Raw genomic sequence first — 15,389 nt, 5'->3', positions numbered from 1 at the left:
GGGGGGGGGGGGGGGTGCTTCACCTCCAGAAAAAAAATACAACTAATGCAAATGCAGCCACCACATATAAAGACTGGGAATCAATATGTTACATTTCTGTTTTTGCTGCTAGATGCACAAGGATATAAATGACCTGATTGCCATGTGATCCATTTTTATCTTGTATGCAACCCTGTGAACAGTTTCCATACCGTATCCTTCCCGTTCAAGCAAATTCTGTAGTGGGTAGTCCTGAGAGCTGCCACCTCGTGCCATTTTGCAGCAAAGAAAACTGGGACCATTAGGGTTCCTGGCTCATTTCCACCATCAGGAGCTTTGGTGAAGACTAACTGTCATTTAGATTCCACACCTTGGGTGAGCCCGTGTCACCTGCCAGGAAGCACCATAAAAAAATATAGATATACATTTGCGTTAATATTAAAATAAAAAATTGTATTTGCCATCAACTAATTTTTCAGATCATCTGTTTCAAGAGTATGACTCGTGTGTATATATACAGGGCTCAAAATTTCAAGTCATGAGCTACTAGCCAGGCCTTAAGTGTCACTAGCCACCAGTTGCCCACCTAACCCTAACCCTGCCCCGTCCTTAACCCCGCCCCTAAACACACCCTCTTAAATAATCTTATGATAATTCTTATCTTATGATAGTTGCCGCTTGTAAACGGCAGATTAGGGATTCCTGCTGCAGGAAAACGCAAGTTCCTGACACAGGAATCTCTAATCACACCTGAAATATACTGTAGGTGTGAATGGGGCCTAATATACACATACACTAAAGGTGTCCATACACCTGCTGATTATCGTACAATAATTGCGGGTGATCCCGCGATCGTACGATAATCGGCAGGTGTATGGGCAGCGTGCAACACCTTCTACTGTAAGGTCGTACGACTTTCGTCTTGCAAGCACGCTGGAAAACCTGCCGAAAATGGTACGATTTTTGTCGGGTTGGTGGCGTGGTCGGAAGACGAATGCCGCACGGGCCGCAAGCGCACACTGCCCACTCTGCACTGCAATCATCGGAAGCCCTCCCCACACACATAAAATAATATACTGCCCCCTTATTGGATTTGTGCATTTTCATGTTTAATAAAATTAAAAACTGGCCCGGCAGTGAAAGAGTTATTAAAGGATAATTTCATTTTTACTGGGTAGTTGTAGTTAATGATATTTAAGAATTTTTGCCACTTATCCAAGTTTCACCTCTTAATAAAAGTCGTTCAGAAAAGAGATGCACTAAATGAGTGCTCTCAGTGCTTCTCAACCTTAGCGAGACCGGGGCCTTCCATGCCCAAACAGTAAAAAAGAAAAAGGGCCCATAAACCTCAAGACAAACCTCCACTATATATGAGTCTCTGTACACAGAACAGACACAGAGCTAATACTCTGCATGAGTTTACCTTTAGCCCTCATTCACACGGGTAACAGCCGGCCCGTACAGATCCGTGCTGCGTGCACGGCCATATCGAGCCGCTCCCGGGAAGGACAGGTGCTGCGTGGGATTGCACCCACCAGCCTGTCCTCTATGGTAGTACGCAAGCGTACGCCACCCTACGATCACTTGAACTGCGCGTCTGTGTGGGTGTCCCGGCTCGGACGCAGACAGGATCCATCCTGTTGGCGTACAAGTACGGACACCCGCACGGACGTGCAGGTCAGGTGAGCGTGGGGAGGTGTACGGCCGCGTACTCCCATAGAGAAGGACAGGCTGCAGCACGGATCTGTACGGGCCGGCTGTTAGTCGTGTAAATGAGGGTTTAGAGGAACTTCATTAAAATGGTTGTGTTCTGGGAACAACTTCCTACCAACAACTGTTGAGACGATGAACACACTTAATGAACACGTATGTAATCAACAGCACATTTTAAATGCAATAGTCAAGACTATGTTACATACAACATGACGTAGAGAATGCAGTTGTCAGGAATAGTGAAAAAACACTATTGAGGGTTGACTTAGGTACACCACCAGCAGAAGTTCAATAATGATCTTTAGATACCCATAAAGCAGACAGTCTACCCAGCCTGATCATGTGTCAATTATTACATCTCCAGGAAGCTGCAAACACGATTGCTGTCAGATGAACTGTCTATCTGAGCCAAAAAAAATATATCTGCAAATTCCAGGCCTGCTGTATGAACATGAAGCTTGGAAGGTGCAACCATGGAACCATGCAAACCTTCATTTGTACAAAAAGAAAAGTCATCATGTGGTGGTGCTGCCGATTGTGTTTGCAATCTTTGTAAAGTATGCCCATAATTATATACAGATGCACATACCCTGAAGGGCTTAGTAAAATGATTTCTCTACATAAAAGAATACGATACACAACGCTCTGTAACATTTAGGCCTCATTTACACGAGTAAATGCCGGCACGTACAGCTGCGTGCTGCATGCACGGCCGTATCGGGCGGCTCCCAGGAAGGACAGGTGCTGCGTGTGATTAGTACGCAGCCCCTGTATTTTTCTGTAGGACTACTCGGTGTACGCCGCCCTACGCTCACCTCAAGTGCAGGTCCGTACGGGTGCGTGTGTCCCGGCTCAGTGGTAGACAAGATCCATCCTGTCAGCTAACGAGTACCGACACCCGCACGGACGTGCACTTGGGGTGAGCGCAAGGCAGCATACGGCTGCATACGCCCATAGAGAAGGACGGGCAGTGTACTAATCACACGCATTACCTGTCATTCCCAGGAGCGGCCCGATACGGCCGTGCATGCAACACGGAGCTGTACGTGTAAAAAAACATTCTCCTGCCACAAGGTGGGAACATCTGCAAGCGCCGGCCTGCCTGGTGGATGGTGCAGACCAGCACAACTGGTGGACAGGTCAAAATGGCATCACACAAGAGATAGCAGCAGAGATGCACAGTCACTAGACATACCTAAACGCCCCCGAGCCCCACTACTGGCCTGAGCAGACAGGAAGCTGCAGCCCAGCAGTAGGGTTGGGAATCACTGCTCTACACAATAATCAATTGCTTTCGTCAAAAAGAAATGATTGGCCCCGGTGACTAGACATATATTTCTTTGTTTTTCTTTAGCTTGTTGGTTTTTTTTTAAAGCCAATTAGCTTTGAAATGATCAAATGACTTATGGATTATTTATTCTTGTATGAATGCGCACCTTTTCCCCCACCGTACTATGCCCATTCCGTGTGCCTGGTGCGTTTTTGAAAATAGGTTGGGTGACAATAAGTAACTGTCGCTGTTTGCTGTTGACCCATGTGACAGTATGCTAAAACCAGTCATGCTTTCTCTCCTTTGGGTATTGTGTAATAGGTAAAGTAAATATTTGCCCTTCATGTGTTTACCGCTCCACTATCTAAGCATGCATCTGAAATACAACCGCACGGCCTGTTTCAGTGGCTGGCCAGGCAGCAATTTGTGGCCAGCTGTAGCTTTACATCATTTCTACTTTTTCAGGCACATATCCTTCTTGTATTTTGGATAACATTTGCCATGTAAGTCATATAATATGCACACAAATGCAGCTGGATTGTTTCCAGAAAAGATCTATATATTTGCTAAACTAAATTGTTATCAGCTCCTGAAAAATGTTAGATAGGTGATAGACATCTAAGAGCATTTCTAAACTAGAAGTTTTTTGGAAGGAGGTAGGAAATAATTCCAAAGGCAAGAATAGAAAAAAGGTCCTGAACTGTGGAAGGTGTGCCCGACCAAAAAGACAGGCAGAGGACAAACGACTAGTCACCAGCATTGCCTGTGGTCTCCCTGGAGCAGATTTTTCCCCATTACTGACTAACATGAGGAAACAAAATCCTGTCTCTACCAATATGGCCGCCTCCATACAGAGACAATGCAGAACAATGTATGGTAGATACATTGTTCTGCATTGTCTCTATGGAGGCGGCCATATTGGTAGAGGCAGGATTTTGCTTCCTCATGTTAGAGCCTCCAGCAAAGAAAACATTGAGCAGCACAGTAGGAACATCTTGAAATCTTATTCCAAGTCTAACGATACTATCAATCAGTGACAGCAGTGTCCTAGATGATTTCACACTGCCAATATACAGCTATAGAGGTTGTAGGCACAGGACTGCCTAGGCACACTCACATAACAGCAAGTGCACTATTTTAAATGCGATGTACAAGACTAAAGGTAAAATTGTCAGGGTTTTGTTTGGGCACAATTAACATTTCTAGGTGGAAAGATTAGCTGACCTGAAATTGTTCTCTCTGGAGAAGAGGCGAATAAGGGGGGACATGATCACCATGTATAAATATATGAATGGTCCATATAGTGAGCTTGGTGCCAAATGATTCAGGTTAAGGTCACTGCAAAGGACAAGGGGGCGCTCTTTGCATCTGGAGGAAAAGAGGTTTAACCTTTGCATACGGAAAGGATTATTCACAGTTAGAGCTGTGAAAATGTGGAATAGACTCCCACAGGAGCTAGTTCTAGCGAGCTCAGTTAATTGTTTAAAAAAACATCTGGATGTATTTCTAAATGCACAGAATATTACAGGATATTGAGTTCTTATAGGTATATAGATTGTTGATCCAGGGAATACCCGATTGCCTTATGGGATCAGGAAGGAATTTCTTCCCCCTGTTGGAGCAAATTGAGCCATGCTTTATAGGGTTTTTTTTGCCTTCCTCTGGATCAACAGTGGGCATCTGTGGGCATAGCGTTCTCTTTAGGCTTGTCTTTTTTCCCCCCTCATATCTCTACAGGTTGAACTCGATGGACTTGTGCCTTTTTTTCAACCTGACTAACTATGTAACTAGATGCTCTCTATAATAGAGCAAATCTTTACCTTTTAAGTTCACTTTAACTCTTAGGTAGCTCAAATGTCAAAAATACACAGAAGTAGAGGTTAGCTTTTTGGGAAAACTGCATGTCAAAAGTTTAGCCCCTCCCCATCTGCTGTGTCTGACACATGAAGGCAGAGGTAGACAGCATGAGAGCAGCGACTTTAGGATAGAGGGCTGAGCATGTAAGGAGGAGAAGTAGGAGGTCTAGCTTCCCGATGTTCTGTAATATTGCAGAGTAGTGAGAGACTTTAGAGCGACCCAGAGAGAGCGAGACAGCCAGAGAGCGAGCGAGACAGCCAGAGAGCGAGCGAGAGACAGACCCAGAGAGAGCGAGACAGCCAGGAGAGCGAGACAACCGTTTTTGTTTTTCATTGGTAGATCTCATGTAGCTCGTCATTTGAAAAGTAGATCATTAACACAAAAATTGTGGGCACCCCTGGTCTAGGACAACATAGCTGATTTGGAAACATTCTCCAATTTATCGCTTCTGTTGTAAAGCCGACAGTCGGCTTCACAAGTTTAAACAGACTCCCGGCGGCAAAAGTCGCCGGGAGTCTGTTTAAACAGCCCCGATGCTGGCGACGTACACTGTACGTCGTCAGTCACGAAGGGGTTAAATAGTGCCACATATGAATGATTTCACATGTTTGCAGTGAGGAAATTGAAGTAAAAAGGAGGTAAAACACATGGACAATGCACCTCGCAGTTTTAACTGCATTCAAAACACTTGACCCCTAGTGGCTATTAAGGACCCCATGAGGTCAGATGGGCTGACATTTCACCCCAGAGTAGAGTTCTTGATTTTTAGATGGGTGCCAATCACATTTGAACAATTGGTACCAATTGCCTTTCCCTGAGATCTTGTGAGATTACAGATGAGATTTTCTTAGCAAAGCTCTGCTGATGTAACCTTCCCAGGATGCATTGCTTGGGCACAGATAACATCACAAACAATCATTGTAAGTAAAAGAAAAATATGTTTATTTAACTAATCAATGTTAGATGATTTCATGTCAGCCTGCCGATGTGATTTTTAGTGAAAGGGAGTAAAGGTCCACTTTAAAGGCGATTGTATTAAAAGTGTTAATATTTCAAAGAATCCATACAGAAGATGTGCACCGTTTATTTATAGGAGATAAACTATATTACCAAAAGTTTTGGGACGCCGGCCTTTACACGCACATGAACTTTAATGGCATCCCAGTATTGGTCCATAGTCAATATTGAGTTATAGGTCTTTAGCTATTGACTCTGCAGACAGTTGGGGACTTCTGCGCACTGTGCGCTTCAGCATGCGCTGACCCCGCTCTGTCATTTTACGTGGCCTACCACTTTATGGCTGAGTTGCTGTTGTTCCCAGTTGCTTCCACTTTGTTATAATACCAGTAACAGGTGACCGTGGAATATTTAGTAGCAAGGAAATTTCACGGAACACCTGAATCCAATGATTTGGAGGGTGTCCCAATACTTTTGGCAATATAGTATCAACATGGGCGTTCCTGGATATCCCTCCAAAGTAGATGTAATCATAGCTTAGTGAACGAGGTGAAGTCATCCATTCATGTGCGAGGAAAAATCTTGTTTAAAAAAAAAAAAAATTTGCATGTGATTGGGTATTCTTTGCAAAGTTAATTTTCACTTTGCTTGACCTCCTTCACTAACATAAGTGAAAATGTACTTTGAGAGTGTACATGGTCTATTCCTTTAGTAAATCAGGGTCTATGGCTGCTGTGTATTTATGTATAAGCTCCCTGGCACATCATTGCAGGATATGCATGTGCCATTTCTCCCCCGGTATCCATTCAGCCCGGATTCCATGCAGCCTGCCACACCTAGAGTACACTTTTGGAAGAAGGGGTATGATGGTGGATTCCCCTCTGCTGCACACAGCTCATGCCCAGGCAGCTGCCCCTCCCTAACGTTAAAGAATTCAAGCATAAAAGGCATTGGGGCGGATGAAATCTTTTTGCCCTTGGCAAGATCTGACTTACAAAACAGCATTTCAAATGACAACTCTCCTCTTCCTAGCTCCCTTGTTATTGGTGGCTTGTGTATATCACAAGCTGAGGCTTCATCTCCGTACATTCCTAGGGGAAGCTTTCACACCTGTTTTCTGCTCCCCCCCCCCTTTCCATTGATAGGACAAGTATGCCCAAACACAAAAAGATTACATTACACAAAAAGCTGCTGATAATATTCCTTAATAAATGTGCTCATACCTGTCCAGACGCCGAAATGTTTGGCGGTTATGTAACTTTCATGTGCAGTCTTTTCCATGGCAGTACAAACTCCAGGCATATATCAAAAAGAGAAAGTCATTCATTAATACATCATGAAATGTATCTTGTTTTTAAATGCAAGCAGTGCAAATACCTGGTATCAACGAGTTCACTCTACAGTAAAGTTCAGACTGGGAGAGGGGGAAGCATCACAAGGAGCCAATCAGTTGTGCTCATGTGCTAAAAAGGAACATGCTGCTAGGACAGAACAGAATGAAACCGAGCTGCTAACAAGAAACATGCTGATAGGTGGAGAGAGCAGATTGACATCGATGCACTTATCAGTCTGCTGCTTCTTCTTTCACTGTCCAATCATTGTTTGGGGGAGGGATAGTACCTGTAAATGTAACTTAAAAGATAAGTTCACCTTTTGCAAAAATTAATGAAATGCATGATTAATAATATATAAAAAAATCTGCATTTCTTTAATATTTCGGCATTCGGCATTGTGCCAAAAGTGCCATTTTTGGCCGATATGTCTCTTCGGCCGATATATCGGTGCATCCCTACTTTCCAGACTTGAATGCAAATATTGAAGAAATGCATTTTTTAAATATATTATTAATTATGCATTTCTTTGATTTTTGCAAAAGGTGAACTTATCCTTTAAGGCTTGTTCACACCAAATGCAGAGCAGATCCGCTCAGGTTTCTGCACACGAAGTGCAGTGGGTTGTGCCGCATTTTTTGCCGCGTTCTTGATGCGTTCCGGGCCGTTTTTGGTTAAAAACAAATTATAATTAAAAAAAAAAAACATGGGCTTTCAGTGCGTTCCAGGCATTTGCATGCGTTTTTGATGCGTTTGCATGCGTTCCAGAGCAGGTAAAATAGGGCCTGCTGCAGTTTTTTTTTCCTGCTCTGGAACTGCACGCTGCGATGTGAACTGGAGCAAAAAATACCATTGGAATACATAGGACGCAGTTTTGATCCGGTCTGCACCTGCTACGCGCTTGGTGTGAACAAGGCCTAACTGTAGCAGGAAAAAAAAATCAGGTCTCATGTCCTCCGAGCTGGATAGACAGAGATACAAATCCTTTGGCAGACATCTCCCATATATGTATTTAGCTTTTTGCCTGGAATTCAGCTTTAATAAGTGTACTTTTACCAACATTTATCAAGCCTGAAATAGGTTATGCTGGACCCCAATCATCTATCTAAAACATAATCTTTTAATATTAACTACAAAATCATTTCATGTATTTCTAAACATATTAGTACCTGAAATCTGTATTTATTGTATCTCCCCATGTTTTCCTGCACTCAAGGGGTCAACGAGGGGGGGAGGGCAAGAACTGTGAGCCAATCAGGGGCCTCATTCATTGCACAGTGCCATCAGTCTTATACTGGGAGCTAGCTTACAGGAAGGGAAAGCTAATTATTTTAATGTGCTGCTGCTTCTTCACCGTCGAGTTAGTGAGTTTGGGAATAGTGAGGTGACCAAGGGTGCAGAACATCAGCCATTCATTTTTTTTTCCTATTCAATTATCAATTTTGTTTGTTTTTCCCTGGATCGCTTGAATTCTTTTCAGCAAGTCCGTAAATATAATAATGCATGTTCTCTCTATTCATCAGTCCACACTCTTTATATCCAGTGTCTCTAAATCTCTTTAATGGCCAGGCTTATATTATGTAGCTGACATACAGGGATGTAGGATCTATGCCAGGGTAGACATTAATCACTGCCACCTTCTTCTCCCAGGGCAGCAGGCAATGTCCTGTGACAATGAGACTGTCACAGGTCGGCTCAGTAGATCGTGAAGTGAGCGAACACATACCGGCGTTCACTCACCTCTCAATCCTGTCACAGCTCTCTGCCGTGGAGGCTGGAATACCCCCTCCCCGCTCCGATCCACCAGCGCTGACTGGCGGAACGGACGAGGGAGGGTACAGCTGGCTCTGCCTCTAGATAGGCAGAGCCAGCTGTCACTCACGCTGCTGGGCGGATCCAGACATAATTGTCGGGATCCGCTTCAGCTGCGGCGTCTCAGTATACCGCGAGCTGTAGCTTGCGGTATACTGAGCTTAGGGTGACGGGAGGACGCTAGTTTGTGTCCTCCTGTTACCCTAAGGAGAATTAGGGGGAAAAGCCTTAAACCCCATAGTTCTCCATTAAAGTATAACAATCAAATAATGTTATTACGAACAAACAAGGTATAGCTCAGAACCAACAAGTCAACTACTTTTAAAATGAATTATACTAAAAGTGACACTACACTCAGGAGTTAAATCATAAAAATACATTCAGGTACCTGAACTATTAACAAAATGTATCTTATTTGTGTATCACTCGGCTGTAGATCCTCCAATCATCTCTGAATTGGTGCTGACGCTGTCCTTCCTTCTAGAGGGCAGTGGCATCACAAGGGGGGTGCGGCCCGCACACGGGTGACACCATTGGAGGGGTGACACCATTTTGGTGTCATACCTTCTAAAAAGTCGGGCACTCGGTCATGGACTGAGAGCCCGACAGTGTCAGGAGACTCATCTCTTCAGGGAAGCCTATCCCACCTCAAACTAACCACTGAACTATCACTTTCTCAATCAATTAATCTCCACACAGCTACCACCTCATGTATCACTTCCCCCTCCCTTTTAGACTGTAAGCCCTCAGGGGCAGGGCCCTCCTTACCATCTTGTCTTGAATTGTATTGTAATTGTAACGTCTTCCTTATATTGTAAAGCGCTGCTCAAACTGTTGGCGCTATATAAATTCTGTATAATAATTTTATCATTATATTTAGCTGTTTGCCTTGTTTCTACATATTACAATGGTAACAAATTGTACTCACCAACAAAATCCATGTGTTCCTCTGATATAAACTCTGCTCTGTTTTTATAATATGGTGACCTGTGTCCTTTGTTCCCCCCAGGCTGCTCTGATGATCTGCCTGATATGGAAGTATTACTCTGAACCCGTTATCCTGCTGCCCAGTAAATGGATTGCACCTCTGGAACGCCTGGTCGCCTTTCCTACAGGGATTGCAGGTAACGATAAAACCAGCTCTGGAACTAGAATTCTGCTCAGTGTTTTCTGGTCTGCTTGGGTGGGATCAGAGCAGGAATTTTGGGTGTAGGTCTCACACAATAGAAAACTATGTCCATTAGCATCCATCAAAATCTGAACCCATTAGCCAGTACAACAACGTTTGCTGGTTCCATAGGACAGCAGTGGGCTTCTGGGGTACTTTGCTCACTCTTTAGCCCTTTACGGTAAATCATGTGTTCTTGTTGGAGGTTAGAGATGGGGGAAGCCTAACAGTAATGCTTAGCCATAGACGGCTGGAAAAATTGAGTTATGGGTGGCCCTCTTGGCACCAGCCGGCTCGACACAAGTTGATTACAAACTCAGAGGTGCGGAGTGGAAAATTGTTGGCTGAACAGTAACTACATCCAATCAGAGGCAGTCATTGTATGGGTATCCAGACAGCGGTGGGTGCTGGCTGTCTGAATACAATAGCTGGCAGATGGATATTCTTACATCCAGTTTATAGGAGGAAGGGGGAATCGAAGATTTATCTTGTCCAGCTTATGGGGCTGACTAAAAGAAATCTAGTAGCTAGCCTTTAGGTTTGTTTTTTTGCCATGAAAAGGTGCTTAGTGTCTGTTATTAAAGGGGAAGTCCATATTAGCTAATATACATGTCTGCAAACTTAGTGGAATTTATCTTTAATATAAAACCCAGGGGTCCCTTCAGGCCGGATTGTGATTGAACTGTGTGCACTGAAGCGCACATGGCGACGCACACATGTAGATGTGATGGGCCCTATAGAGCTGCCATACTAATCTGCCGTGCACATGTATAGATATGAACCAGCCACATAGAAAGGAATGGGATCAAGTCAGCGTTCCCATTTCGTTGGGAGGTGGAGTCACTAAAATATCTAGGCACCAATATCCCGGCGGACCTTTCCCGCACCGAGAGCGAGATCCCGACCACGGTAAAAACTCATCCTACCATAGGGCCGACATGGACAGTAAGGCGTAAATTCTTTCCGTGGAACAATATCTCTCCAGCACCTTCCCCCTTGTTCCCAATCTTGGGAAATCCTGGTTTAACCCCGGGATTGGAAGATCCGGGACTCCTTGCGTTGAGGTAGGCGGGTGTCAGGAGTGCCAATGGTTTGGCAGAAGAACAAAGTGGAACTCACTGGCAGGAAATGGCCTGAAGCGTCCGAAGGCAGAGGTACAAAAGGATTAATCCAAAGAGAAGTCAAGTCCAATCCGAATCGAGGCAGGCAGCAAAGGTTCAGGGGCGAAAGGCAGTCCAAGGTTGGCAACAGGAGGTCCAGATAAAGGGTCAGGAAACAAAGCAAGGCACATGTACAGGGAGCTAGGAAATCACACCACAGGATGAGATAACTCAGCAACAAGCCAGAGCTCTGGCCAGGTTTTTATAGCCAGGGGGTGTAAGTCCGCCCCCCTGTCACAGAGGCAACTAGGAGGCTTCTCTCCACGAGAGCCAATGGCAGGCGGGAGGTGGTATGGGTGTGTACGGGAACCTCCCCCAGCTAGGTCCACACCTGAGGCCTAAACAGGTGCAGGCATGCTCCTGGGGATGCGCGCGCAGCCGCCGCACGACTCGCGCATGCGCACCTGCAACCCGGGTGCCAGTGGTTCTGCCAGGCTGGAGGGAGGCCCGTACCCTGCGCCGCGCCCGCTGACCCTGTGGGGAGGTGACACCCCTGGTTTGCTGACAGCGGGTATCCACAGGGCACAACACTTTACTCGGAACGATTCCTGGGTGTCCCTAGAAAACATGTCACAGGAACCCCAATGGCTCCCTCTGAGATTCTGGCAAAAGATACAGTTGTCTTACTTTCTCAGATCTCTGCCAAACGCCAAGGCGTTTGTAAGATCCCCGACAGATATGGAACGGGAATGTAACTGGGACCACCACTACGCCATGTAATCTCCATGGTCTACACACTGCTGGAATCCCACACAGAGGATAGTAACCCCCCATACGTTTCCAGGTGGGAAAATGAACTGGGGCTCCAGTTCACTCCAGAACAGCGAGACAAAATGTTGTATTTTACACACAAGACGTCTAGATGCACCAAGATCCAGGAGTGTAATAACAAGACTCTCACATGATGGTATAGAACCCCTGCGGCCCTTCACAGGATCTATCCTGGGGTATCCTCGGCCTGCTGGCGCTGCGGCCAAACCGAGGGCACCATGCTGCACATCTTTTGGACTTGTCCAGCTCTCCAAGACTACTGGAGAGCGATCAGGTTACTTTTACCCACAATTACTGAACGAGACATTCCACCTTTTTCCTTCTGCACCACAATACAATCTCGAAAAAGGGGTACCTGAGATCAGTGTTACTACACCTACTCAATGCAGCTAAAGCATGCATTCCTGTACTCTGGTGAGATACCAGACCACCTACAGTGAAAATGTGGCTAAGCAAAGTTAATGAAATCTGGCGAATGGAGGACTTGACGGCCTCGACCCCTGAATTGCACACTCCTTTAATAAAATATGGTTCTATTGGGCGGAATTTCTACGCTCTCCGGAATACCTGACACATATCACCTCTGACTCAACCGTGGACCCACAGTTACACTGAGTGAGCCTGACCTGGTGGCCCACCGGGAGAGACCTCTCTCTCTTTCTTTCATTCTTCCTCCTCTGTTCTACACCTTCTACTGTATGTTCCTGACCTTATATGTCCAGATATATGTATGTCTTGGTTCACTACGATACCTCAATGATATAGATAACTCAGATGCCCCACGAACTAGGGTAGACAGATACTTCCCGACGATACACTCCAGCTGCTGGCTTCTTCTACGCGTTTCTGGGAACGGGTGTTCCTGTGAGGCACCCCGTGATCAGACGACGGTGAACCAAGCACTTTATACCCCAGTCGACGATACTGCCTTGGAAGGTATACAATGTCAAGGGGGGACTCCTAGTTGAGGTGCAATACATGACACTACAGGGCTGTTGAGGAAGGCAACAGGTTCATACAGGAATAAGCTTCCCTCCCTATGTAATTAGAATGTCCCCATGTATGTATAATGTTGTGTATATTACTTGTGTTGGAAAAGTTATCCATGCAATGGGATCCAAAAGGATCCAGGCAATGACATATCTGCCTTTTATCGGTATTGAAATCTCGGATCATGTCTGTATTGTATTTTCACTGATGTGCAGCGCTCTTGTATGGATAATCCTGTTTTAAAAATAAAGAATGAAAAAAAAAAAGAATGGGATTGTTCTAGACATGCATTTTCCTGCAGCAGAATGCAAAAGTTTTGCTGCTTGAAAACGGACTAGCGTGCATAGGCCCTCAATCTTTTCCAGAGGCTGCATGGCTTGTGATGACAAGACTCGCAGGGCTGTGTACATCTCAGCACCGTATGGACAGGAATAAAAATCCTTTGGCAGCTAAAACGGCTCCCTTATATTTATTTCATCTGTGTATTTAGTGGTTCGCCTGGAGGTCGACTGTAAATGATATCCCTTAAAGGAGAACTATATGCGGTCAGTGTTTTTCCCCATAGTTCTCCTTAGGGTAACGGGAGGACACAAACTAGCGTCCTCCCGTTACCCTAAGCTCAGTATACCGCGAGCTACAGCTCGCGGTATACTGAGACGCCGCAGCCGGAGCGGATCCCGACATAGACGTCGGGATCCGCCCAGCTGCGTGAGTGACAGCTGGCTCTGCCTATCTAGAGGCAGAGCCAGCTGTACCCGCCCCCTCCCCTATCCGTTCCGCCAGTCAGCGCTGGCAGATCGGAGAGGGGAATCCAGCCCCTCCCCTGTCACAGCAGAGAGCCGTGACAGGATCGAGAGGTGAGCGAACGCCGGTATGTGTTCGCTCACTTCCCGATCTACTGAGCCGACCTGTGACAGTCTCATTGTCACAGGTCGGCTAGAACTATGAGGTGAGTGGAAATCACTCATCTCATAGTTCTCCTTTAATCCTTAATAATAGTGGATGGTGTTAAAACGGTGCTTAAGATTGTTTTTTGCACCGTTGATGATCCAAGATGAACAGTGTACAACTGTTGGGTCACAGAGATCACATAAAACGAAAGGACTGTTGTTTTTCTGAAGTCTTATTGAGGTTAGGTGTGGATGTACCAACTCAGCTTAGCTGAGTTCTCCTGCAGTAGTTTTGGAATGGTCATGTTTATCATTTAGTAGAAGGTTTTTATGTAAATTCTTTTATTTTGAGTTTACCGAATTGAATTGGCAGCCCAGTCATAGACAGATAGAGCCCATAATAAGAATCTCTTCAGTATCATTTTGTAACAATAATAACACCTTTAAGAAGATTACAACCTTAAATAGTACAGTGCAGGAAAACTTTTTCTTCTCTAGAAAGGTTTGTTGCAGAGATGGTGTATTGGCTTTTAGGTAGGTATGCATCCAGGATATCTGGGTAATGATGATTCCAGTTTAAGCATAAGGTCTAGTTAGCCCATATCCAAGAGTTGGGGAGTCTCTGTTTGTTCTTCCATGGGTTGTGAAGTGAGGAAAAGGTAGAAAGGTAGATGAGAATGAGGTAGTAGTCAGGATTAGACAATAGCCATCATGAAACCATATGGTTAGTCAACATGGATAAAGTGTGGAGAATAGCATGGGGGTGGAGGATGGAGTCAGTGGTATGGGGGAGACAGGTTGGTGAGGTGTGTGTGTGTGGGCGGGTTTTATACTGTATTTTTCTGTGTATAAGACTATACTTTTTCTTAAAATATTTACCTAAAAATGGAGGGGCGTCTTATACACGGGGGGCCGAGAGGAGAACCACGGTTCCGAAACTGCCGATACCCCTGCAAACTAGCCTCACAAGTGAAACTTCCGATTGCAGAGACAAGCTAACAGGTTTCCTCCAATCATGAGCCTTATGTACCCGACGTCAGCTGATGCTGCTTAGTTTGCTGGTACATTATCTCATTACAGGACCTTATCTGGGGCTTTCATCACTTGAATTAATGATACACTCTCTGTGTTTCAGGTGGAGTTGGTATTACATGTTGGCTGGTGGTGTGCAACAAGGTGGTAGCTGTTTTTCTGTACCCCATCAGCTGAGGAGGTGAGAATCCAAACAAGCGACCACCCAAATCCTGTGCACTGAGTACAGTGTATTGAATGCAGCTTCCCATCTGCGATCTATTTATTTGTACTGAAGAAGCGATATATTATGTATTTGTGCCTCATTTACTGTCAGGTAAAACTATGTTTTTCGAGTCATGTCATAAAATCACTTTGTTATTCCTTGTCATAGTATTGTATGTTTTGCTCCTGGAATAAAGCAGTGCCTGAGAATCCCGCAGACTGATGTTGTTTTTTTTTTTACTGATTTCTTTATTG

General features: G+C 45.0%; 1 protein-coding gene across 1 annotated transcript in view; it reads left to right on the top strand.

The window, feature by feature from the left end:
* Positions 1–15,157, top strand: part of WRB (tryptophan rich basic protein) — a 30,072-nt gene extending 14,915 nt beyond the window's left edge. Inside the window, exons 4-5 of the mRNA XM_018552692.1 lie at positions 9,929–10,043; positions 15,034–15,157. Of these exons, the coding sequence (XP_018408194.1) occupies positions 9,929–10,043; positions 15,034–15,107 (189 nt within the window). The 3' untranslated portion in view covers positions 15,108–15,157. The remainder of the gene's footprint in view (positions 1–9,928; positions 10,044–15,033) is intronic.
* The last annotated feature ends 232 nt before the right edge of the window (positions 15,158–15,389 follow it).

This window comes from Nanorana parkeri, unplaced genomic scaffold, assembly GCF_000935625.1.
Source record: "Nanorana parkeri isolate BGI_ZX_2015 unplaced genomic scaffold, ASM93562v1 scaffold95, whole genome shotgun sequence".
NCBI classification, from domain to species: domain Eukaryota; kingdom Metazoa; phylum Chordata; class Amphibia; order Anura; family Dicroglossidae; genus Nanorana; species Nanorana parkeri.
This window is presented reverse-complemented; position numbering and strand designations above follow the sequence as displayed.